General features: G+C 43.0%; 1 protein-coding gene across 6 annotated transcripts in view; it reads right to left on the reverse strand.

The window, feature by feature from the left end:
- Positions 1–26,449, reverse strand: part of CEP112 (centrosomal protein 112) — a 1,022,051-nt gene that overhangs the window by 681,430 nt on the left and 314,172 nt on the right. For all 6 annotated transcript variants that reach the window (XM_029599329.1, XM_029599330.1, XM_029599331.1 and 3 more), the window contains one exon: positions 20,125–20,184. In XM_029599329.1, coding sequence (XP_029455189.1) covers positions 20,125–20,184 — 60 coding nt within the window. The remainder of the gene's footprint in view (positions 1–20,124; positions 20,185–26,449) is intronic.

Here is a 26,449-nt window from a genome sequence, read left to right on the forward strand (position 1 = left end):
AAAGGTGAACAGGTAGATGTAGTATACTTGGATTTTCAGAAGGCCTTTGACAAAGTTCCTCATGAGAGGCTTCTAGGAAAAGTAAAAAGTCATGGGATAGGTGGCGATGTCCTTTCATGGATTGCAAACTGGCTAAAAGACAGGAAACAGAGAGTAGGATTAAATGGACCATTTTCTCAGTGGAAGGGAGTGGGCAGTGGAGTGCCTCAGGGATCTGTATTGGGACCCTTACTTTTCAATATATTTATAAATGATCTGGAAAGAAATATGACGAGTGAGATAATCAAATTTGCAGATGATACAAAATTGTTCAGAGTAGTTAAATCACAAGCAGATTGTGATAAATTGCAGGAAGCCCTTGTGAGACTGAAAAATTGGGCATCAAAATGGCAGATGAAATTTAATGTGGATAAGTGCAAGGTGATGCATATAGGGAAAAATAACCCATGCTATAGTTACACAATGTTAGGTTCCTTATTAAGTGCTACAACCCATGAAAGAGATCTAGGCGTCATAGTGGATAACACATTGAAATCGTCGGTTCAGTGTGCTGCGGCAGTCAAAAAAGCAAACAGAATGTTGGGAATTATTAGAAAGGGAATGGTGAATAAAACTGAAAATGTCATAATGCCTCTGTATCGCTCCATGGTGAGACCGCACCTTGAATACTGTTTACAAGTCTGGTTGCCGCATCTAAAAAAAGATACAATTGTGAAGGAGAAGGTACAGAGAAGGGCTACCAAAATGATAAGGGGAATGGAACAGCTCCCCTATGAGGAAAGACTAAAGAGGTTAGGACTTTTCAGCTTGGGGAAGAGACGGCTGAGGGGGGATATGATAGAGGTGTTTAAAATCATGAGAGGTCTAGAACGGGTAGATGTGAATCGGTTATTTACTCTTTCGGATAATAGAAAGACTAGGGGGCACTCCATGAAGTTAGCATGTGGCACATTTAAAACTAATCAGAGAAAGTTCTTTTTTACTCAACGCACAATTAAACTCTGGAATTTGTTGCCAGAGCATGTGGTTAGTGCAGTTAGTATAGCTGTGTTTAAAAAAGGATTGGATAAGTTCTTGGAGGAGAAGTCCATTACCTGCTATTAATTAAGTTGACTTAGAAAATAGCCACTGCTATTACTAGCAACGGTAACATGGAATAGACTTAGTTTTTGGGTACTTGCCAGGTTCTTATGGCCTGGATTGGCCACTGTTGGAAACAGGATGCTGGGCTTGATGGACCCTTGGTCTGATCCAGTATGGCATGCTCTTATGAGTCATCACCTAGATTTTTTTTCTTTGTATGAGTAATCTTTTACAATTGGCGGGATCTATGGATAGTCTAACTAGTCAAATTTCGGATCATAATCTGGTCCAGAAGCTGTTCCCAACAAGTCTATAAGCTCCTGCAGAAGGTAAGAGATGAACTTAGCAGTTACAAATTGAGGCTTTAGAGAGAGCACTACAATTCTCTTGGCAAAAGGTCTATGAACATGGGAACAAGACTGGAGCACTGCTGGCTAGAATGATAAGGAAAAGGAAGGCCCTAACAATGAAGTTAGGCAGGACTGCTCATGATATTCAGGGAATTAATTACACCTTCAAGGGCTATTATGAAGAGCTCTATAAAAAACAAGAAGCAGGCCAACTATCAGATATACAGGCAAACTTACAAGGGGTAGATCTGCTTCAGGTGATGGAGAGATAGGTGACCAGGTTAGCTACACCAGTGACAGTGCAAGAAGTTTGTAAGGCAATAATGAATCTCCTGTCTGGCAAAAGTCCGGGCACTGATGGATACCATTTAGATTTCGATAAACGATTTTCTTATGAATTAGTGCCTTTGTTGAAGAAAACGTAAGAGCACCTTAGGGAATTTCCGGAATATGGAACATATTATGATGAATGCGACAATAGTGGTTTTGCATAAACCAGGAAGAGAGTGCTTAGAACCAAGCTCATATAGACTGATCTCCCTCCTCAATGCCGCTATCAAAATCTTTTTTTTTTTTAATTCTTTATTTATGGTTTTTCAAATACAATAATATATACATTGTATTAAGGAAATACATAAGCTGGATATCAAAGAAAAAAGAGACATTTTAAACATATTTTCTTCTCTAAACATAATAAAAAGATTCCAACCTATTAAGTGCCATTACAAAGGGGGAGATACTTATTCTCCATCAACAAATGGGAGAAAACACATAATATTAAACTAAATACATGACATACGTGGTAATTTCTATCTCTATTTAAATTATTGCCCTGTGTGGTCTATAGGAGAAGATGTCGCAGGTTGTTGTCTCATCCGTTGTTCAAGAAATACTTTTAGGTGATCAGGAACGAAAAAAATATATGATTCTTCCTCTTTACTAATATAGCATTTACAGGGAAACCTCAATTTATATGAGAAACCCAGTGACAACACCTCTTGGCGAAAGGACAAAAAAGCCCTTCGCCTTTGTTGTGTTGCAACTGCTAAATCAGGGAAAATTTTTACAGGTTTCTCCATAAATGAAACAGGAAATTTGTTAAAGTACTTTTTCATGATCTTATTCAGATCATTTACAGTGAAAAAGGTAACGAGGAGAATACCCCAGTCGATTACCCTTTCATTTGAATTTTCTAAAAATCTTGTAAGATCCCCCTGAAACATCTTTTGGGAAATATTCCTATTCCTCGTTGACTTAGGTAGGACATAACAGTTATTCACAGCCGGTACCTCCCCAGGGACAATACCAAGCGTTTCTTGAAAAAAATTTGTCAAAGTGGTTAGGGGGGTTTCCCCTGTCACTCTGGGAAAATTTATAATACGCAAATTAAAGCGCTTGGTAGTGTTTTCTAGGGCCTCTAATCTAACTGCAATTTGCTCTCTATCCTTTGCAACAGCAATATTAAATTCCTGACATTTCACACCATTACTTTCCAATTTAGTAATTCTTTCATCGGATCTTTTAATGTGATCTTGAATTTGAACCGAATCCTGGGTATACCTCAAATTATACATATCCATTTTCCCTTCCAAAACTTTAATATTAAGAGACATTGCTGCGACCATTTCCCATATAGTCTCCAAAGTAACCTGTTCAGGACGTATAGGCAGAACAACTTCTTTGCTGCTAGATGCCAAAGCAGCATCAGATGTAGGTCCCAGGACTTCCTGTGCTACAGCTGGATTTAAAATACTTCCAGCTGTGTCCAGGTGGCCACTGATTTCATTTGGGGTCAAATCATTGCTTAGTCCTGATTTTCTTTGAACTGGAGGGAGTCCAACATTTGGGCTTAAAGAAGCCTCCTCTGTAGAAGTGGGCAATCCTCCCACACTACCCAACTCACCAGATTCTTCGGCTTTCTGAGATTGTGAGATAGATGGAACGAGAAAGTTCGTGATTGCCTGTTGGATAGGCGACGCTAGGGGGGCGGGTAGGGCAGGAAAAACCCTAACCCTTCCCTTCCTTTTGGCCGGCATGATATATACTCTATCTCATAGGCAGTCACTATCTCTCAATTTACCACTCCTTCAAATGGAGATAAGTAGAGGGAAGAGAGTTGAGACCATCAATTAAGAAAAAAAAAATTTTAATACCTGAAAGCGATGGCTATGGCTATGTCCGGCTGAGTCTGGCAGAGTCCGATGGAGCGCGCGCCCCTTTAGCGCGCGCGGCTTCAGCGACGCGCCGGCTCTGCTGCGCGCCGCTTATTCTCTGGTTTTAAAGGCAGCTACTTCCTCCTTCCGGTCCGGGACTCCGCCCACTGCCCTCGGCTTCGCCCTCACTGCACCGTCGAGGCTTGGACACCCCCGGAGGCAGGACACACAGGTTAGCAGGCAAGCGATTTTATTTCACAGAGCGGTCTCCTCTCACCCTTCTCTCCCCTTCGCTATCAAAATCTTAGCTAAAATTCTCCAACTAAGAATAGAGACGATACGTCTTCTTTGGGAGGAGACCAAATGGAATTTATTAAGGGTCGATCATCAGCCACCAATATTAGGAGTCTGATGGATATCATAGTGCTGACGTGGCAAGAGAAGAGGAAGGGACTGGTGGTGGCATTATTTATACCCCAGAGTGCGAGTACTAACCAATGGCATATGTTCAGGCCTTTTCCCAGTGTTACAGGGTACCAGGCAGGGATGCCCCTGTCCCCATTGCTATTTGACCTGGCCACTGAAGTCTTAGCAGTAAAGATAAGGGCTTCTCTGGATATTGCTGGATATAAGCATATCTCTTTATATTTTGACAAACACAAAAAGAACAGGCCTACGGGTGTTAGCGGTTTTAGCAGCTTATAGTAAGGTTTCCGGATACAAGATCAATTACACTAAATCAGAGGTGTTTCCCCATTGGTACTTTAAATGCAGAGGGTATCCTCCCATGTTTTTCAAATTTTCGGCTGGCAAGAGATAGGATTAAATATTTAGGGATATGGGTGGCCAAGAAACTTACAGACTTATACAACCAATTATGTGTCAGTGGCTGATCACATACAGAGAGATTTGCAGGCATGGGATAATAAATTCCTTCTATGATCAGGAAGAATAAATGTATTGAAGAGGAATAAACTCCCCAGACTAAATACCTGTTTCAACATGCTCCTTTTACCAGAGGGGATTTTCACTTCTCTGCAAGGGACACTAGGGAAATTTATATGGCATAATAAGAAAGCACACATTTCTTTCAGGAACTGTGGAGGCCAAAGGAGGCCAGGGGAATGGCACTTTCCTGCTTTCAGGGATATTACTGGGCAGCAGGTCTTATGGGTGCATTATCCTGGTTCCATAGAGACAAGGCGACACACTGGTATTCACTGGGGGTACAGCTGACAGGAGAAATAGGGTGAGCAGTGTAAGTTCTTATATATTTCATACTATCAAGATCTGGAAAAGGGTGAGCAGAAATTTGGGATTCCCTCACTAGTACTGTCAGGAGTCATACCCATCAGGCAAAACCTGAGATTGCCAAACATTACACTGCAATGCATAGGACAATTATGGGAAGAGGACGACGTTTAAATTAGATCATTTCTGGATCTAAAAGAAGATTATGGGATACTGAGAGAGACAGAGTCTTTTTATTAAAGACTGATGGGAGAAAGGGAAGGGAGCAAAAGGCGCTCAACCCAGTAGAACAAGTTATTGCCCATGAAGACATGACAAGGCGGGGAATCTCAAACTTTTATAAGGTAGTGTTAGAATGTCAGATGGAAAGATATCCCCCACTCAGACTAGAAATGCAGTGGAATAGGGATTTGCATTTGGACTTAAATGCTGTACATTGGAGGGATAATTGTAAAAAGGTGCATAAGATCTCCTTGTGTAGTAAGTAAGAAGAACTAATGGTGAAACTCCTCCATAGAGGATACAGGTCCCCGGTATATTATACTACATTTTTGGCAGGGGCCTCAAACCTATGTTGGAGAGGGTATGGGCAGGTGGGTATATATTTACATGTGTGATGGGAGTGCCCTCTAGTGGAGGACTTCTGGAAACAGGTCAGGCAAGAGACGTGCTGTATCTTAGGAGGGGAGATCAGCCTAGAACCTTCCCTTTGTTGGGAAGATGGAATGACCATAACTTAAGCACAGCAAAGCATCAACTTGCTGATCATTTGATTCATGCAGGACGGTTCACAATTACCACGCTGTGGAAGGCTGTTCCTACGGTAGTTTGCTGGAACTGACAGGTTCATTAAATTACTGTAATAGAAATTACTGTAATACAGTCTCCTTTGTATGATAAAGTGTAGGTGCCCTTTTGGTGTCATAAGGAAGATCAGACCTGAAAGGTATGGGTAGTGTGTTTATGGGGGCAGCCTTCTAGGTATATGTATATAGATCAGTGTATTTGCTTTCTAGAACCTCAGGCAATGATATTTTTGGGAGGAATCCCCAAATCTGATAACAGTATTTAGACAAAGTTCCTTGGAATGTATATAAGATTTAGTGACTGGTGAGATGTGCATCTGATGTGTTATCATCTCCCTCAGTGCTGGGCACTGTAACAGTTGTGAATATTAAATTTAAAGACAAAAATGAAAATAAACTGTTTCAAAAACATTAAGAACTTCCCATACTGGGTCAGACCAAGGGTCCATCAAGCCCAGCATTCTGTTTCCAACAGTGGCAAATCCAGGCCATAAGAACCTGGCAAGTACCCAAAAACTAAGACTATCCCATGCTACTGATGCTAGTAATAGCAGTGGCTATTTTCTAAGTCAACTTAATTAACAGCAGGTAATGGACTTCTCCTCCAAGAACTTATCCACTCCTTTTTTGAACACAGCTACACTAACTGCACTAACCACATCCCCTGGCAACAAATTCCAGAGTTTAATTGTGCGTTGAGTGAAAAAGAACTTTCTCCGATTAGTTTTAAATGTGCCACATGCTAACTTCATAGAGTGCCCCCTAGTCCTTCTATTATACGAAAGAGTAAATAACCAATTCACATTTACCCATTCTAGACCTCTCATGATTTTAAACACCTCAGCATTATAGTAGTTCTATTGAGGTGGACAATCATGTCACATTCTCCTTGCAGTCCTGCTGCCCAGTGATACTAATGATTAGCTTGTATTCATCTAAGTTGTGACTTATGCCAGGTACTTAAGCATCCTGACTCCCTCTCTTTCTGACCCTAAATCAGCTCCCTTGCCAATGGAGTCTTCCACCAGAAGACACTTCACCCTTCCTTAGGGTATCTACCACTCCTGTGATGGTCCCCATCAATTTTGTCTTTCCTAAGATGTCACATTGAGACATTCTCTCATCGCCAATACATTTTGCAGTAGATACTATCAGGGTAATATATTTCTGCCTCACTTCTCTCCCAACAGAACTATAGAAGCTTATGGCCAATATGGCCTGAGCCACAAATACCACTGCCAAAAGGGAACCTTGTTCCTGCGGCCCAGAGGGGATAAACAACAAGGGAAGGGCTATATTAGGAAGCAGAATAGCTCCTCTTTGGACTGTTCTGCTCTGTCCATTCCAATATTTCCCCTTCCCCTCCTGTTCCCTGCAAGACATGGGGTAAGAGGCTGGATTAGGGAGCAGATTGATTATTTTCTTCTCTACTCTGTCTGCACCAGTTTCTGCCTCATCCAACCTCCTACCCTGCAGGCTGCCTGGTAGGGGAAGGGCTGGAGCAGGAAGCAGAGGACTGTTCTCTGCTGTATGAGATTTCTTGCAAAATCCTTGTGTGCCTATGGCTAGGGAAGAGGAGAGTGCTGGGGTCATCTCTGGAGAGGATGTAGATTACTAAATTACTACTGCTAATCCCGTCTAAATTACTACTAATTTACTACTAAATACTACTAAATTTACTACTAATTTACTACTAAATACTACTAAATTACTACTGCTAATCCCGTCTAAATTACTACTGCTAATCCCGTCTAAATTACTACTGCTAATCCCGGACACCATAACCAAAACCCTAGCAGACATTATAAACTGCTCATTCATCCAGGGTTTCTACCCAGACGACCTCAAAATAGCATCCATCAAACCGCTACTTAAGAAGCCTAACTTGGACCCCAAAGATCCTAACAACTTCCGTCCAATCTCAAATCTGCCTTTCATTGCCAAGGTGATGGAGAAACTAGTTAACACACAACTAGCAGATTACATAGAAGAACACAAAATTCTTTTCCCCACTCAATTCGGTTTTAGAAAAGCCTCAAGCACCGAATCCCTTCTCATCTCACTGACTGACTACATTATTTTGGGCCTCGATAAAGGACAGGCCTTCCTACTGATCTTATTGGATCTATCGGCAGCGTTCGATACTGTGAACCATGCCATTTTACTAAATCAACTAGCGAACATCGGTATTGCAGGATCAGCACTAACATGGTTCAAAACATTCCTAGAAAACAGAGGTTTCAAAGTGAAAATCCACAACAAAGAATCCTCCAGATACCCATCATCACAAGGAGTTCCTCAGGGTTCCTCTCTCTCACCAACACTTTTCAACTTATACCTTCTCCCGCTTTGCCAACTGCTAAACAAATTGAACCTAAAACACTTCATTTTTGCCGACGACGTCCAGATTGTGATCCCCATCAAAGAATCCATCACTAAAGCGCTAGAACTTTGGGAAAATTGCTTTCAAGAAATTAACGAGCTCTTATCCAGCTTAAATCTAATCCTAAACCAATCAAAAAGTGAATTCATTCTAATCTCTCCAGATAATTGCAAAATCACTACAAACCCGCCAGCCAACTTGCAAACCTCAAAAGTAAGAGATTTAGGAGTCTCCATAGATAACCGGCTAAATTTGAAATCGTTTATCAACCAAACAACCAAAGACTGCTTTCACAAACTGCACGTATTAAAAAGAATAAAACCCCTATTTCACTTCCATGATTATAGAACAGTGCTCCAAGCAATAATATTTGCGAAAATTGATTACTGCAACTCGATCCTACTAGGCCTCCCATCATCACATACTAAACCGCTCCAAATGATACAGAACACCGCAGCAAGAATTCTAACAAACAAAAGAAGAAGAGATCACATTACACCAGTCCTTAAAGACCTACACTGGTTACCAATCCACTACAGAATAATTCATAAATCCCTCACCACAATCTACAAGAATATCCATGGACTGGCTCCACTCCATCTACAAATAGCTCTTAAAAAACACTCCTCCAACAGACCCATCAGAGAAGCATATAGAGAATATCTACAGGTACCACACAACAATACCACCCAACATATAACATTGAGAGATCGGGCCTTCTCCACAGCAGGTCCCCCACTGTGGAACTCCATCCCCCTAGAACTAAGACAGGAACCATGTCTTCCAACCTTCAGGAAAAGACTGAAAACATGGCTGTTCATGAAAGCATTTCCGGACCCTTAAAGATTCACTACCATCAAATGCAGCATTACTGAACATTTCCTATTAAACTGAAACAGTCACTATCTACCAATCACTACAATGTTTTACTTCTTGTTAAACTTTTTATCTTTCCTCTAACTCTTATCCCAGTTAGAATGACCCCCGTTTTATTGTAACTTTTTCTTCCATGCACTTGTTTTACTTTTAATGTATACTCTTATGTTATTAGTTATTTACGTTATAATGTATTTCTCACCCCTTGTTTTATGTAAACCGACATGATACGAACTCCGTGAATGCCGGTATAGAAAAATACAAATAAATAAATAAAATATTGATGTTTATCACTATCACATAATGTTGTAAACCTCCTTGATTATGCCACAGAAAGACAGCAAATACATACTGCCAACTATCTAGTGAGAGATTAAGTAGTGAAGTGTTTAGAAGATGGGCAAGTGACTCAGCCAGGTGTGTGTGTGTGGGGGTGGATAGATGAGCCAGTTGTACAAAGGGCTTTAGCTAACAGGAGCTAACAGGAGCCACAGGCCCTGTTGTTGCTGTGTGAATCCTGGATGTTAGTGCTGTTATGGGGTGTTAGATTTGATATAAAGGTTCTGAGTGTGTTTTTGGCAGGGTTTTGTGGTATATCACCAATTGCCTGGTAGTGGAGGGAGTTTGCTTGACTGTTAATGAGATCTAGAACTCAATTAGTATAATATAATCATATACAGTAATTCAACAGCAGCAAAAAAAGACAGGATATCATCATGGTTTAAAGGCACATACTCCTTTTTCAACCACTACTATTTAACAAGGTAAAGATTACTAATCAGTTGTATAGCAGTTAAGGGTCAGTTCTGATAGAGCTTAAGGATCATATCCATACAGACCTGAGCATCACAGTTTCAAGAACAGGATCACACTTGTATCTACTTATAGGTTATAAATAATAATAGTGTTATGTTTTAAATATCATCCCCCCCCCCCAAAAAAAAAGAAATGAAATGGAGTCTCTCAGCTCTTGGTGTCGTATGTTGTGTAGAGGGTGAGGGTGCACTTTTTCACTTGGCCATATGTGCCAAATTGCCTGGATATAGCAAAATTGCTTACCTGTAACAGGTATTCTCCGCAGACAGTGGACCAAATCAACCACACACACATGGGATGACATCATGCAACTTCACCAAAACGGAACAGGCTGTCTCAAAAGCTCAGGAAGACCTAGAAGTCTTCCTGAGTATGCATGGGTGTTCAGGTGCAACCACCGCCACACGAGCCTCCTCAGTCACTTCACTAGCTAAGCTTCAATTCTGGGGAGGAGGGTGGAATTGTGTGGCTGAAGAGTTCCATTGTCCACAGAGAACACCTGTCACAGGATTAGCAGTTTCTCTTTTACCATTGACAAGCAGGACTAATCCAGGCACACAAGTGGGACTTTCAAGTTGAGGACTGCGATGATATATTTGAATTTCTGATGCTTAAGTGTTATTACAACCCATTAAAGAGGTTGGAGGTAGAGTTAAAGCAAATTTTTAAAAAAGGTTTTTCAGAATTGCCTGGCTAAAACAACTATCCTTGAGAAAATCTTTATTAAAGCAGTAATGCTTGGTAAAAATCTGTACAGAGGACAATGTGGCTGCTTTGCAGATGTCCTGTGCTGAGGCAGATGAGCTATGGATGTTGCCCTGATCTGATGAGCTTTTATCTTAGCTGGTAAATGCTTTCCAGAACGTATGTAGGAAAAAGTAATACAGTTTGATACCAATGTAGATAAGGTTTGTTTTTGAATCAGTAATCCTTGTTTCGTTGGATTGTAAAAAATAAAGAGTTGAGGATTTTGAAAGGCTTAGACCTTTCCAAATCAAATAAAAGTGTAACGCCAGGCCACCAGTGGACCCACTCACCCTTGATGCTGCCATACCTCTTCTCAGCCAGGTCTCCATTGCCAAACGTATGAGTCCCCGAGTTTTAAAGGCTCAGCGGCAGGAAAAGGACAGTGGCACCTTCGGATGACATCACCAGTCCCTGGCTATTTTAAGGCTAGTCGTGCAAGTAGCAGATGCCTTAGCAACAGGTCCCTTGTCATGCCTTGCTGGCTGTATGTATTGCCTTGTTCCTGCTCTAGCCTTGCCCCATTCCGGTCCTTCTGTTTTCTCCCGGTCCTTGGTTCTCTCTCTTTTCTCAGACTGACTTCTTGTGCTTCAACTTCTGCTTGGGTTCAGACTCATTCTGCCTGATTTCTATCTGACTTGACCTCTGCTTGGACACGGACTCTGCCAGATAGCCGCCTGCCCTGACCTTCACTGTGTTCCGACTGCCTGACCGCCCTTCTGCTGGTTCCTCGCCTAAGTCCTGCTAATCTCAGAACCCAATGGCTCAACTGCAAGGGAAGAGATTAGTAAAGGGGATGCCTATCCTTGTCTCAGCTTGAGCGCATCTGCCTGCTATAAGCGTGGGCAGATGCGCTCAAGCTGGGACAAGGCTAGGCATCCCCGGTTCATCTGCCGGGCTATACCAATCATGTCACAGCCAAAAAAATCACGCTTCGTTGACAAGTCATTCTACAATCTAGGGCAGGGGTTCCCAACCTTTTCAGGGGAAGGGCCACATAGGGCATTTCAAAAAACTGATAGGGACAATGCCGGGGGCGGGGTCCCCCTAAGGTTTTGTGTATTGGGGGGGGATTTGAGATGCTGGGAAAGGGGGAGAAAAAGGGGCAGGGCCAATTATTTCTAGATTACTCTGAAGTTGGCAACTGTGCCACACTTCTGGGAACCCTGCACCTATCTCATGATGTAAATGTAAATATATATGTATGTGTGTTTGTGGGGAGCTCTCTCCCTTTCACACATTTCTTCCCAACCTTTCACTCTTACTCTCACTCCATCCCCACCTTCACCCTTTTCTTCTACCCCTTTCCTTCTCACCTCCCTCCATTCACTCTCAGCGTATTCCCTCCCTCTCATGTTTTTCATCTCCCTTCCTTCTTACTCTCACAACCCGTCCAATTCATCCTTTTTCTTCTGATCCCAAACCACCTTCCCTCTTTCATCTCTCTCCCTCCCACTCACCACTCTTACTCTCATTCACTCCAACTTCTCACCCCATTCCCTCCCTTCACTTACCTTTCATATCCCTCCCTTACTCACTCCTCCTCTTCCCTTTACACTCCTCTCCCCCTCTTGCCCTATCCTTTCACTTATTTTTAACCCACTTCCCTCCCTTCCCTCTTGCTCCCCTCCTCTCTTATTCATCTCCTCTCCTTTCCTTCATTCACTTTTCACCTCCTTTTATTCTCTCTCCTCCTGCTAATTCACCCCCTCTTTCTTCTCACACACTTCCTTTCCCCTTCCTCTCATCTCCCACCCACTTTGATTTTCACTGGCAGGGACTGACCGTTCCACCAGTGCCTTCTTCCAGTGCTGTGGTTCCTGGGTCACTGGTGGAACCTGGCCTCACCGTCAGCACTTGCTTCCAGCGTTAGGGCTCTGGTGTCACTGGCAGAGCTCCTTGCTAGAGCCTGCTTTCATTGTCGCATGTGTCTTCTTCCAGTTCCACTGTTGGTGCCTGGGAATCCCTGCCAACCTCTTTTTTTTTTCTTGTTCCACTGATGGGGCCTAGGAAACCCCACCAGCTTTGCTGCTGCCACTGCACCTGAAAGGGGGAGGGACCAAATAAAAACTTTCAGTAGGCTACGATCCAGTAGCAAAAGGAAAAGTATGGTGGGCAGGAACATTGAGCTCCATGGGCCATAGTTTGGGGACCCCTGATCTAAAATATGAAGAATCTGCTCCGCTGTGTTAGTAAGAAGTTTTGAGAAAAATTAAAAAAGAACAATGGATTGATTTAAGAAACCACTTTTGGCAGAAATTTCAGATGAGTTCTCAACACCAACTGATTGGATTGGCCACTGTTGAAAACAGGATGCTGAGCTTAATGGACCTTTGGTCTGACCCAGTATGGCAATTTCTTATGTTCTTAAGTTAAATATCTTTCTATAGGGAGCATGAACAACTAAAGCTTGAAGTTCCCTTCTCTCTGTGCTGAGGTTACTACTATTAAAAATAATACTTTCCATGATAGGAATTTGAGTTCCGCTATCACCAAGGGCTCAAAAGGTGAAAAAATCAATTTGGCAAGAACTATGTTGAGATCCTATTGAGGAAGAATCTTTATGGGAGGGCAAAGATGATAAAGTCCATTGATGAATCTAGCTACTATAGGATGGTGAGTTATAGGATAACCCTGTTCCTAATGGCAATAGATGGCAATGGCACCAAGTTGCACTCTGACTGGATTTTTAATCCTGAATCAGAGAGGTGAAGCAGATATTGCAGTAAAGGAGAAGTTGAGCAGGTAAACAGATCAATATTTCTTGTAACACACCAAGCTGAAAATCTTTTTCATTTGAAATTGTGTCATCTGGTGCAGGGCTTCCTTGAAGCCAAGATTAACTTTTTCACTTATGCAGGAAACAGCAAAGATTGCACTAGCTGGTTTTGGATAAGTTCTTGGAGAAGAAGTCCATAAACGGCTATTAATCAAGTTTACTTAGGGAATAGCCACTGCTATTAATTGCATCAGTAACATGGGATCTTCTTAGTGTTTGGGTAATTGCCAGGGTCTTGTGGCCTGGTTTGGCCTCTGTTGGAAACAGGATGCTGGGCTTGATGGACCCTTGGTCTAACCCAGCAAGGCAATTTCTTATGTTCTTATGTTCAATATCCATGCAATCAAAGCTAGAGACTAAAGGTTTGGGTAAAGGACAGAACCTTGGTTCTGATGAGCAATGCTGGAAATATTTGAAGATGTATTGGTGGAGAAATAGCTAGCTTTTGCAACTAAGAAAACTAAACCTAGTGAGAGCCAAAAAGGTGATATGAGGATCATTATGCCCTTGTCTTTTCTCAGCTTTAAGAAAGTTCTTGTTATGAGAGGAATGGGTGAAAATGCCTAGAGAAGATGCTTGTCATATGGAATGACAAAGGCATCCTTTGCTAGGGCTTCCACATCTGGTCTTTTTGAACAGTAAAAAGGAAGTTTGTGGTTAGATGAAGCTACAAAGAGGTCCACCTCCTGTATTCTCCACTTTTGAAATAAGAAGCATACTGTGCTGGAAGAGACCACTCGTGAGGGTGTAGCTGATGGCTTAAAAGAATCTGGTAGGGTATTGAGTTGTCTCAGAAGTATATAGTTACCAATTATATCCTCCTTTTTGTCATCTAATTCTTTATCTTGCATGTTTTCTGACAGAACTGTGGATTCCATACCTCCATGTTTGTAGCTATAGGACATGGCTACTTGATTGTCATTTTGAACTTGAAATATTGAATCTTTTATCCATTCCTGAACATCTTTCTTGAATAGGCCAAGTGCCCTGCGAGCAAGCTGCACTGAGATGGACACCCCATTCTTGTGCAGAGGCATCTGTTATAATTTTTTGTGGTTGAAGAGGATGAAAATTTTAGCTACTGAGAAGGTTTAATGGTTGGGTCAGCTGCCTTATGAACTGTATTTCGACAGACATCAGTAGAGTATGTTGGTTCCATGGACATCTTAAATATCACTGAGCTTGACTTATATGAAGGCAAGTGGAACTACATAGACAGTGGCTGCCATATAACCTAACATACTCAAAAAGACTCTGGATATCATATAAGGTCACTTGGATACGCTTTGAACTATCAAGTTTCCATCCGTTGATGAGAGAGGAAAGTCTTGCCTTTGCTGGTGTCCAGGCAATTATTATGAACTCCAATTGACATGTTGGAGTTGGGTGGGATTTTTTATAATTTAATAGGAACTCCAAAGAGATTTAGATGTTGAGTGGGTAGCAAATCATCTCTACAGCCTCCATCTGAGTTCTTCTGGATATTAGCCATTCATCCAGATATGGGAAGAGTAACATTTTTCTTTCTGATGTGTGCAGCTATTTCAACTAAACACAGAGAGGTCCATATTCAAAAGCCATTTAGATGGCTAACTTTACAGTTATCCATCTAAATGACTTACCTGACTATATTCAGCCTTTAGCCGGCTAAATTCTAGCCAGCTAATAAGTTAGCTGGTTAGAATTTAGCCGGATAACTTAGGGGTGGTCCAGGGAGGAGTTGAGTTAGCCAGCTAAGTTAACCGGCTAATTCCAATATTCTGAGTTACCTGGATGACTTAGCCAGCTAAGTCTGGTCAAGTCAAAGAGCTGTCCTAAAGTTAGCCGGCTAGCAAATTAACATAGCTATCTATATTCAATAGTGTGGCTGCACTGTTGAATATGCCTCCAATGTTAGTCGGATAAGTTTATCCGGCTAACTTTGCTATCCAGACTATGTCTGAATATAGACCTCTTGGTAAATACCCTTGACCAAAAGGCAAAACTCTATACTGGTAATACTGAACATTTAAAACAAAGCATAGGTACTTCCTGTGGCTTTTGTATAGTATGTAATGGCCCCTCCAGGCACATTACCAGTAGGGCCCTGGATGATCATATATGCACTAGGCATAGTGCAGCTAGAGTGGAAAAATTAGGGGTGGTGTCATTCATATGCAGCCCCTCTTTTTGAGAGTGCTGGCATGGCCATCCCCTTTTCTGGGTTTTATATGCAGCTCTCTACTGAGTGACTGTGGGGAGTACTTTTAGGTTTCTTAGAGTTAGATGGTAGTAAGGAACAATGTTTCTGTATTGGTTTTCAGGCTCATTTGGAGAAATTAGGAAACCCTGCCTGGGGGTCTAAGCAGGGATGGGAGGTGGTTCTTCCATTCTACTCGCTGGCTGGTTGAGTCTCCCTCCGGGTTGATTTTCAGGATTTTTCCTTTTTCAAGGTAGAAGCCTTGTGAGACTACTGGGTATCATCTGGACTCAGGGAAGGGGGAACCTTGGGGCTGGGATGCCCTGGGTAGGGAAGACTTGATCCTCTACACCCTCCACGAGGAAGGATGTATGGCGGTGACTTGCTGTAAGAATAACTTCAGTGTTGAATTCAGTTCTGGGAAAAAGGGATTTTGGCTGTAAAATCCAGGAGGAAGTGTTTGACTGCCCCTTCCTTCCTGGAACAGTGGGAACTGCCTGTTCCAAAGAGGATCCTTCCAATCGTGAAAGGACTGAGAAAGAAACAGAGACAAATCACCTAAATGTGAGTAAAAATTATTTGACAACTTCAAGGACATCCAAACGGAGTCTTCTCCCCTGGGGAGAGACAAGATTTGGACTCTCTGTGCTGAGACTGAGTTTTATTATTTTTACCAGTTTTTGGCCATCAAAAGGATACCCTGCACACCTATGAACTCACATTTGACCCAGCCCTGGAGGGTGGATGTTTCCCTGGCCCTGGCATTAGAAACCCATGTACAGATTGAGGGAAAAAACTGTAATGAAACATCACAGTGGTGCTAAGAACTAAATTGTTGTTCCATTTACCTATATGAAATTATCATAAGTAAAGACTTATTTTTGGCATATATAGCACTCTCAATGAAGGCGGAGTACTCCTCTCCCAGGGATAAAAGCTAACAAGTCACCCCTAGCACTCTGGGCCTTGAAAGGAAAAGCCTTCCCCCCCCCCCCCCCCCCCCCCCATTCAACAAAGGATCCAGACCCTGGGGGAAAGATATTTTTTTGTATCAGCCTGCTAGGAGTGGTCCCAGTCCCAAAGAGACACTAAAATCTTTTATGGCCCCATCGAAGTCCCGTCAGCTGGGGATGGGATTACATGTATATGGCTATATGCAAGTAAACATCCAGCAAATCTAGGGTTGTCAACCAATCCCCATCTCCAAGCATGGGAGAATAGTGCCCAGGGAGTTCATCTTGCATTCTCTTTTTAAAAACAACTTGTTCACTTTTCTGAGATCTAAGATTGAGTGAAGTTCTGACATTTTCGGAATGAGAAAGTATCTGGGTGCCTTTCCTTTCTCCAAGGTTAAGACTGGCTCTATTGCCTGAGCTTTTAGCAAGAAGCTATTTCTTCTGTCAGAACCTGAAGTTACTCTAGAGGTAGATGAAGATGCTGGGGAGGATTTATAGGTGGTAGTTGAAAGAAATTCAAGTGATATTCTTGCTGAATTATTTTCAGAACCCAGTGGTCTGTAGTTATGAGAATGAAAATTCTGCAGTCTTCCCCCCAATGAAAGAATCTGCATAGGAAGAGAGTGTATTGAAAACTGGTAGTTAAAACTGAGGACCAGGTTTCTATGTAGTCTGTATGGCAGATCTTTGCTGGGGTCCTTCCCTGGCATAGGGTCTTATTTGTGTTTGCTGTATTGAGTCCTGTGCTAGTAGTATTGGTATGGTTGCTAACATCTCTGAGAAAAATAGTATATTTTTTTAAGTTGGATACTGGAATTTCTTTTGATATGATTGTTGATAGGTAGCTGTTGATAGGGTTGTAAAGTGGAGCAGTGACCTTTAATTATATCCCACTGCTTCTATCACTTTGTTGCTGAACAGATTCTTGCCCATGCGCGGAGCATCTGCCAGTTTATCATCCCTTAAACCTGAGGAGGTCTATATTCAGACACAATCCGGATAACAAAGTTATCCGGATAAATTTACCCGGCTAAATTTAGAGGCATATTCAGTAGTGCAGCTGCACAATTGAATATATCCGACTATCTTAAGTAGTTAGCCGGCTAACTATAGCCACCTAACTTTAGGACAGCTCTTTGTTTTGACCAAATTTAGTTGGCTAAGTCATCCGGCTAACCCTGAATATCAGAGGTAGCCAGTTAACTTAGCCAGCTATCTCAACTCCTCCCAGTTATGCTCCTGAACACCCCTAACTTATCTGGCTAAATTCTAGCCTCCTAACTTATTAGCATCTAGAATTTAGCCGGTTAAAGGCTGAATATGGACCTCAAGACTTTTAGTCATGCTAGTCTTCTTGATTCGATTGCTACTGCAGCAGATCTAAAAGATGTATTGAAAGTATCATACATGGACAATCAGATATTTGGTACATTCTTCTGCATCACTGATGTGTGGAGCCAGAGCGGCTGGAATATTTGAAGACATAGCAGCTGATGTTTCCTTTACTTTTTTGCAATGTATCGTATAAGTACTGAACCATTAGGAAATTGGTGTGCTGATATCTTTGACTGTAACATTGCTGACTAAACATCTTCTTCTTTGCCATATCCAGCACTTTCAAATTTTTTCCAGGTGGTGTACTGGAGTGTGTTTTAGACTTCTTCGCCTTCTTCAGAACTGCCTCAACCACAACTGAATTATAAAGGTGTTTGTCCTTTCTATAGCCTGACATTGCTGTACTTTATATCTAAACACTATCTTTCTGTCTACTGGAGGTATGTTCAGAGGTGTCTGCCAGATCTTTGACCGAAGCTGTTGAAGCTGTTCTATAGACAGGCACTGCTTTAGCCTGTGTAGGCGATCACATACATTTTAACACTATAGGAAAGTCTTTGGTATTGGAATTGTCCTCTTCTAAGTAAATGGGATGGAATTCACCCTCTTTTATATAAAAGATGGGTAGGACATGTCTTCTGGTGGCACTTAACACTTTGTCATCTCCAGTGAGGGATCTGACTGAATTCTACTGACCTGTAGAAAGAATGTTCTGACTCATCTGCACTTGAGAAGAAAGACTCTTCTTCTGAGTCTGATTTGAGTACTTGTTCTTCTTTTGGAAATTCCCAAATTTCTAGCTCTGAGCCTGATCAACACCATATTCCCCTAGCTCTGAGCCTGATCAACACCATATTCCAAAATGGCACCAACCAGCCATTGCCCCATCACATGACAGTAAGAAAGTAAGGAGAAGAGATTGTTTTTTTGAGAAGACAGTTTGAAAAAAAATGAAGAAAATATAAAGAAAAACAGAAGGGGAAAAAAAAACCCCCAAGAGCATGTGAAAAAATGCAGCAGCAGATAAAGGACTGAGGAAGCTTGCACAGCGATGGCTGCGCAGGAGTATCCAGGCATGCTCAGAAAGACTTCTACGTCTCTAGAGAGAGCCCATTCTATGTCGGCACCATTGGATATCATCATCCCAATTGTCCTGCTTGTCCACAGAACAGTATCTGTCCCAAACTTCCCAAATCCAACACAATCCATCTGTTTCTATCTCTTGCCACCCTACAGGTAGAACATTTGGTTGACCATGACTAGAGGAAGAGGTGGTTCCCCAAATCATAGCCTCTTCTGTATGTAGCTGAGCCACTTCCATTCTCAAATATAAGAGAAATTAATAAAGCTAGAACATCACTGTCTCCAGAATGTCTCTCTGAAGATTGCTGAACACCTACTACCTTTATCCTTACTCCAGGAAGAAAATGTGTCTAATTCCTTCCAAAACTTCTCTAATTATTTCTTTTAACTGTTCATAAACTATTTTTCCCCCTAAACCCAGTCTCCCTGTCACTGTGACAATTAGATCTCTAACAATCACCTCAATCATTTTTTTTTGTTTTTATAGCTGAGCTAAACATTAAGGAGATTTGCAAAACCTGTTGAACAACACATGCAGTTACAATCTTTCTCCCAAAAATGTAATATCAATACAGTTTAACTAGCAATAAATACAATTTCACTGTTGTATTTCTTCTACCATAAAATAGCAAACCATCTTCCAAAGTCATTTATTTTCCTCACAAACTGAAAAACCTTATTTTGCAGCATTCCTCCAAATGTGGGTTTCTCTACACAGAACTGGCTCCATGGACTTGTGGTTCTTATTCTTCTTGGTGACCTGCAGATGTACTGGAAGGAGTTCTCTACTGCTTGTACAGCAAACTTCATCAGCCACTATCTAGCCCTAAAGGCCTCAAGGTTTAGCTTCCTAGTCTGTAAGATTCACTACCTCAGAAATCCATCCCATAACTCTTTTCAAGTGCTTGTGGAATCACCTTTTATAACTTCTTCCCAATCCCTTCCCCTTTAGGGGAAGGCACCCACTATCACTCAATAATAAACATTTCTGTGAACTTCCCACCATTGGAAAGTTTTACATTTTGCTGAATGGAACCTTACTAGTGAATCCAGACTGGTCACATAAGTACATACTAAAATCTTTAAAATGCTCCAAAAACTTATATAGTTTGCAGCTACACAGTATGTTCCATTTCTATAATGCTACTTGCAGTAACTATCCAGTATCTTTTATACTATTTGTTTAGTTGTTATAAATAGCCTTCCACCCTGTCAAACATTTCACCCTTGCAGATTTAAATGATATAACATATACAAATCATAAGAAAATGTTTAAATGATTACCTACACTTTAAAATTATATACCCCAAAGTTACCTTCGTAACATTACCTTTTTTTCATGAACACGCTCCAGGTGAAGAATCTCTTGCTGAAATTTGCTTTCTTGATCCTACAAAGGGACATGTTATTCACATTAGTCGCATCTTCTTCAAATACCATGAATGTAATTCAAACTAGAATTCAACTCTTGTCAATTCAAATCCTGGCAGAGTATTGTATAAGTTCCATGCAAATCTCTTGTGCTATACATATTGGAGAGAAGCCATGTTAGTAAAAATGTAAAAAAATGACGACATATGCAAAGAAATTCCATTGGTTCATGCAGGCAATAGTGACCTTGATAGCATAATGATGACATTTTGAAGATGGACCCCATTGCATACCAATGAAACTTGTAAACCTTGCTAACATGCCTGTTTATCTAGGATACATTTAAAAAATGTGTATATATAACCGTGAAGGAAAAAATCTCAAGAAGCATATTTTAACAAATAAGGAATCAAGCCTGAAGCAGGTCTGGTTTTTCACACAAAGGCTATGCAATAAAGAACATGCAAGCAATTCACTATACTTTGTTCTCTATTACGACATGCATATTTCTTATAATAATAGTTGTAATCACTGTCCATTAATTTCTGATAATATTTATAAAGTACATTTTTAGAGTTGCGTGTGGGCACACATGTGTGCATGTTTGCTGGCGTGTGCACATGGCCTTCCCAATTTTATAACATGCGCTCGTATATGCGTACATTATAAAATCTGCTACCCGCACACACATGCACGCATGATTTTTATATCATCGCATGCATGCCATCTCGCACGCGTAAGTGGGGGGATTCTAGTAGATGCTCGCGGCAACGCAGTAGGGCCTATTTCCTTGTTCCCTCCCAGCTCATCCCTGTAAAGGAGTGGACTTCCTAAACCCCCTACCTAATCTGCCTCCCTTTTACCCTACTAGCCCTGACCCCTAAAACCCCACTGACTACCCTAAATATTTTTATTTTACTACTTACCCACAGCCAATAGCAGGAGCAACTTACGCGGTCTGTTGGATCCTAGTGCGCTTGTGCGCAACTCTGATTTAATAGCGCTTTCCCAGCCCAACCATTCCCTGTCCACGTCCTGCCCAGACCCCACCCCCAGCCCACCCATTTTTGCAAAATCCTTTCTAATGCGTATACTGAGAGATATACGAGTGTGACTGCGGGCCTCTTAAAAATCCACACGGCCCGCACGCATATCTACTGGATTTGCCACACGTGGGGCTTTTAAAATTTGCCCTTAAATTTAGAAAAGGTCTTTCTCTCTCAAAAACAGATTTCGGCTGGTATGGTGGCTCAGAGGTTGTGCCATACAGAAGATCCCTGGTTCGATCCTTGAGTCTGTTCTTCTGCTCCCTGGTTCTACTGGAGCTGGGGATGCTGTAGAGTTGGCATTCACAGCTTCTAATGCAGGAGAAGGAGTTTTGGTCATCACTCATACATGACACCTAGTGGCTAGATTCAGGGCCCATGATGGCAGTATTCCAGAGGGAACCCCCAGCCAAGGATTGTCACTGAAATGACCACACTAGGCATTTTCTTGGGGGGGAGGGGAGATAATAAAATAGGGGAAAAATCACCAGAAAGTTTCAAATGAAGGTTCATGACATTAGGATTCCAGAACTGGTTCCAACTCAGCTGGAATCCCAAAGAAGTAGAGGGGGAACGAAGAAGAGAAGCTAAAAAGATACCAGATTCCACCTTGCATTCATACGAATGTACTAGTGCAGATATAGGTTACCTATCTCATCCAAAAACAGAAAGCGCCATGTATCTTAAAGCCTTTTACTTAAAAAGGCTCTGTGGGCAAAAAATAAAAAGTGCAACTTAAAATGTAACAGCAAATATAAAATAAAATATGATTATGCTCCCCATATGTTTTGCTACACAGTATCCTCAAGCGCAACCAAGCAAAATACTTTTAACAGAATAAGATATTTTAGTACTTATAGTGCTCTTTTGCTGTGGTATGCAGATGGCATTGATGAAAATATACTTTATGAAGCTCTGCTCAGATTAAAAAGCAGCACATGTCAGAAACTGTGTGAGATGCAAGTACGGAATATATTTATTGCATGATTAAGCTGAAGGAAATTATGAACCCAGGGAGGAAAGCGCAGTTGCTTACCTGTAACAGGTGTTCTCATAGGACAGCAGGATGTTAGTCCTCACAGATGGGTGATATCATCTAATGGAGTATGTTACGGAAAACTTTTGTCAAAGTTTCTAGAAGCTTTGACTGGCACACTGAGCATGCCTAGCATGCCACTACCACGTAAGGTCCCTCTTCGGTCTCGTAAAAAAAAAAAAAAAAAGAGCAAAAAACTAAAATAACAAAACGAAGGAGAAACCAACTCCATGGGGTGGCAGGCGGGTTTCTTGAGGACTAACATCCTGCTGTCCTAGGAGAACACCTGTTACAGGTAAGCAACTGTGCTTTCTCCTAGGACAAGCAAGATGGTAGTCCTCACAGATGGGTGAGGCTGTTCCCGGCAACAACCCAGGCCAACAGGTAACGAACAAGGTGTCAATGGGTACAAACACAACTGAAGTACTGTTGGATGGTGGGGAAACAGCTTGGTTTCAACTTCCAGGGGGTTCTGGTAGGAAGAGTTGGGTTTAAGTCTGGAAGAGATTGAGTAGGACAGAATGGCCGAATCTACCGTCTTGTTGGCCATCCTTGTCCAAGCAGTAATGGGCAGCGAACATTTGTAGGGAGCTCCATGTCGCAGCCCTGCAGATTTTGACGACGCCATAGCCCTCACAGAATGAGTTTTAACTCTGCCACTTAGATGAAGACCTGATTGTATATAGCAGAATGAGATACAGTCTGCTAGCCAGTTGGATAAGGTACATTTCCCCACTGCAAACACCATTCTGTTCTTGTCAAAATATATGAGCAGTTGGGTGGACTGTCTATAGCCTGATGAACGTTCTAAATAGAAGGCCAGAGCCCTTTTACAATCCAACATATGTAGAACCTGTTCTCCCTTGTGAGAATGAGGCCTTGGAAAAAAGGTGGGCAATACAATGGACTGACTGATGTGAAAATCAGTTACGGCCTTTGGCAGGAACTTAGGATGCATACTTACGACCACATGATTATTTATTATTTGATTTATATTCCGCTTTTCACACTTTTTTTGGCACTTCAAAGTAGATTACAATCAGGTACTGTAGGTATTTCTCTATCCCCAGAGGGCTTACAATCTAAGTTTGTACCTTATGATCATGAAAGAATTTCATGTAGGGCAGGTACGAAACAAAGGCCTGAAGCTCGCTTACCCTACAAGCTGAAGTAACCGCCACCAGGAAAAGGACTTTCCAGGTGAGGAATTTCAGCTCACAGGAGCGTAGATGCTCAAAAAGAGGACACATGAGCCGCTCCAAAATGTTGTTGAGATCCCAGGAGACAACAGAGGGCCGCAGAGAGGGCTTTAGCTGAATTGGGCCCTGAATAAAGCGACCTACTATGGACTGAACCACAATGGGTGTGCCAGCTACCCCACTATGGTAAGCACTGACTGCATTCAAATGGACCCTGACCGAGGTGGTTTCGAGACCAGTCTTGGAAAGGTGCCACAAGTAATCCAGAAATCTCGGCACTGGGCAAGTGAACGGATCTAAGCCTTATTCCCCACACCAGGCTGAGAACCTCTTCTACTTCAATTGGTAAGATTTCCTGGTGGAAGGTTTTCTGGAGGCCACCAGCACCTGGGACACGTTATCCGACAGGTTCAAGAGCTGAAGGACTAGGCACTCAACATCCAAACCTTCAGGGCCAACACCCGGAGACTGCACCAGTCCTGTGTTATCAGGTCAGGCGCAGTCCCCAGGTTGACAGGAGTCCTTATCAACAGATCTCGGAGGAGAGGGAACCAGAGATGCCTGGACCAGTACGGCACCAGTATAATCATGGTCCCCTGGTCCTGTTGGAGCTTCAGGTGAGTCCTCATGAGAAGCAGAAAAGGAGGATACGCATAGAGGAGACCTGCGCCCCAATGGAGGAAAAAGGCATCGGAGGCTGGGAGTCCATCCATCCTGAAGAGGGAGCAGAAGTTGCTCACCTTGCAATTGTAGAAGGAAGCAAAGAGATCTACATCCAGAGTTCCCCACAAGCAGAAAATGCGGGCTGCTACTGCCAGATTTAAGGACCACTTTTGCAGCTGGAAAGAGCAGCTGAGGTGGTCCACGAGTACATTGAAAGCCCCAGCCAGGTAAGTCACTTGTAGGGACTGTGACAGAGCCCAAGCCCAGACCTGCACTGCCTCCTGACAGAGGAGGTATGATCCCGTGCCTCCCTGCTTGTTGATGTACCACATTGCTACCTGATTGTCTGTCCAAATCAGGACTGCTTTGTGGAACAGCCGATCTTGAAATGCCCAAAGAGTGTAGCAGATTGCCCGAAGCTCCAGGAAGTATATCTGGTATCGAGCTTCCTGAGATGCCCAATGCCCTTGCGTGTGGAGGCTGTCCACATGTGCCCCCCAGCCATAGGGGGAAGCATTGGTCATGAGGACTACTTGAGGTAACGCAGGTTGGAAAGGAACTCCCTGTTCCAGATTGGAGAGATTCTCCCACCAGGACAGGGAAATCCTCAGGGATGGAGACTTGAGCCTTGAGGTCTTGGGATGCCTGCTGTCACTGCGACCACAGAATCCATTGTGCCCTGCGCATGCAGAGGCGCGCCAAAGGAGTGACATGGACAGAAGCTGCCATGTGGTCCAGCAATCGAAACAGAAGGCAAGCAGTTACCTGCTGACTGTTGCCCACCAAGGCCACCAGTAAGGACAGGGGGAGAGCCCGATCGTGGGGCAAAAACGCCCTCGCTAAGTCGTGTCCAGCCTGGCTCCAATGAAGTCCAACTGGGGTGATGGGCAGAGGTTGAACTTCAGGGAGTTGATAACAAACCCCAGAAAGTGGTAAGGATCAAAGCGCTCAACGCTCCTTTTGACCAATCAGTCATCTGGGTAGGGGAACACATGCACCCTCTGTTGTCTGTGATGCACCGCAACCACTGCCAGGCACTTGGTGAAGACTCAAAGAGCTGACTTCAAGCTAAATGGCAGTACTCTGTACTGATAGCGAGTCTGCCCCACCAAAAAGCAGAAATACTTCCTGTGCCTCGGGAGGATGGCAATGTGAGCGTAAGCGTCTTTGAGATCAAGGGAACAGAGCCAGTTTCCTCTCCTGAGGAGTGGTATGAGAGTGCCCAGAGAGACCATCTCGAACTTTTCCTTGCAGAGGAATTTGTTCAAGGCCCTGGGATCAAGAATGGGGCATAAGCCCCCAGTTCTCTTTGGAATTAAGAAATACCTTGAGTAAAACCCCCACCCTTGCTGATGACGGGTGGAGAGTTCCATTAGAAGTATATTCTGTGGGATGGACAAACCCCATGATGGACATGGGGGAGAATCTGTCGGGACTGCTCTGAAGTTCAGAGAATGCCCCTGGCAAACAATTGTGAGGACCCACCGGTCCGACGTGATGAGTGGCCAGCAGTGGGTGAAGCCAAGAAGCCTGCCCCCACCGAGGGATCATGTGCCAGGGGTACGATGCTCTGACTCATGCTCCCTCGCCTCCAATCAAAACCCCTTAGCTGGGGTCTGCTGGGAAGCCGGCTGGGCCCTGGGTGTTCACTGTTGGCGAAGGCGACCTCTAGAACCAGCCTGGGTCATGTGAGTGCAGGTGGATGGAGGATAATACTTCCGCTGCAGATAAAGAACTTCCTGGAACTCGGTCAGGAAGATTTTCTGAATCAGAAGCACTAGCGGATAGCTGTTGGTTTCATGGTGATCCTTCAGCTGGGCTACCACGTCCCTGACCTTATCCCCAAAGAGATTTGCGGAGGGAGGTCAACCAACTTCACTTGGACCTCTGGATGAAGGTCAGAAGCATGTAGCCAGGCCATCCTATGGGCACCGATGCCCACGGCGGCCACCCATGCTGCTGTATCAAAAACATTGTAGGTGGCTCTCACCTCGTGTTTTACAGCTTCCAGGCCCTGTTGTTCAACAGCATGGAACGACTCCTGTTGCTGCTACAACAGACGTTCTGCAAGCTCGTGGACCTGTTTCCACAGGTTCCAGTTGTACCGAGTCATGTATAATTGAAAGGAAGCGATACGGGTGATGAGCATTGCACCCTGAAAGACCTTCCTACCTAAGGCATCCAGCTCCCGATGTTCTCGCCCTGGGGGGGGGGGGGGGGGCGCGGAGGAATGGGTGTGGCCTTTTTTGAGAGGAGACTCCACTACCACAGACTGATGGGGAGATGGCGTTTCTCAAAATCTAAGGCCTGCTGCACCACGTAAGTGGCGTCCGCCTTCCT

The sequence above is a fragment of the Rhinatrema bivittatum genome, chromosome 4 (genome assembly GCF_901001135.1).
Source record: "Rhinatrema bivittatum chromosome 4, aRhiBiv1.1, whole genome shotgun sequence".
Taxonomy (NCBI): domain Eukaryota; kingdom Metazoa; phylum Chordata; class Amphibia; order Gymnophiona; family Rhinatrematidae; genus Rhinatrema; species Rhinatrema bivittatum.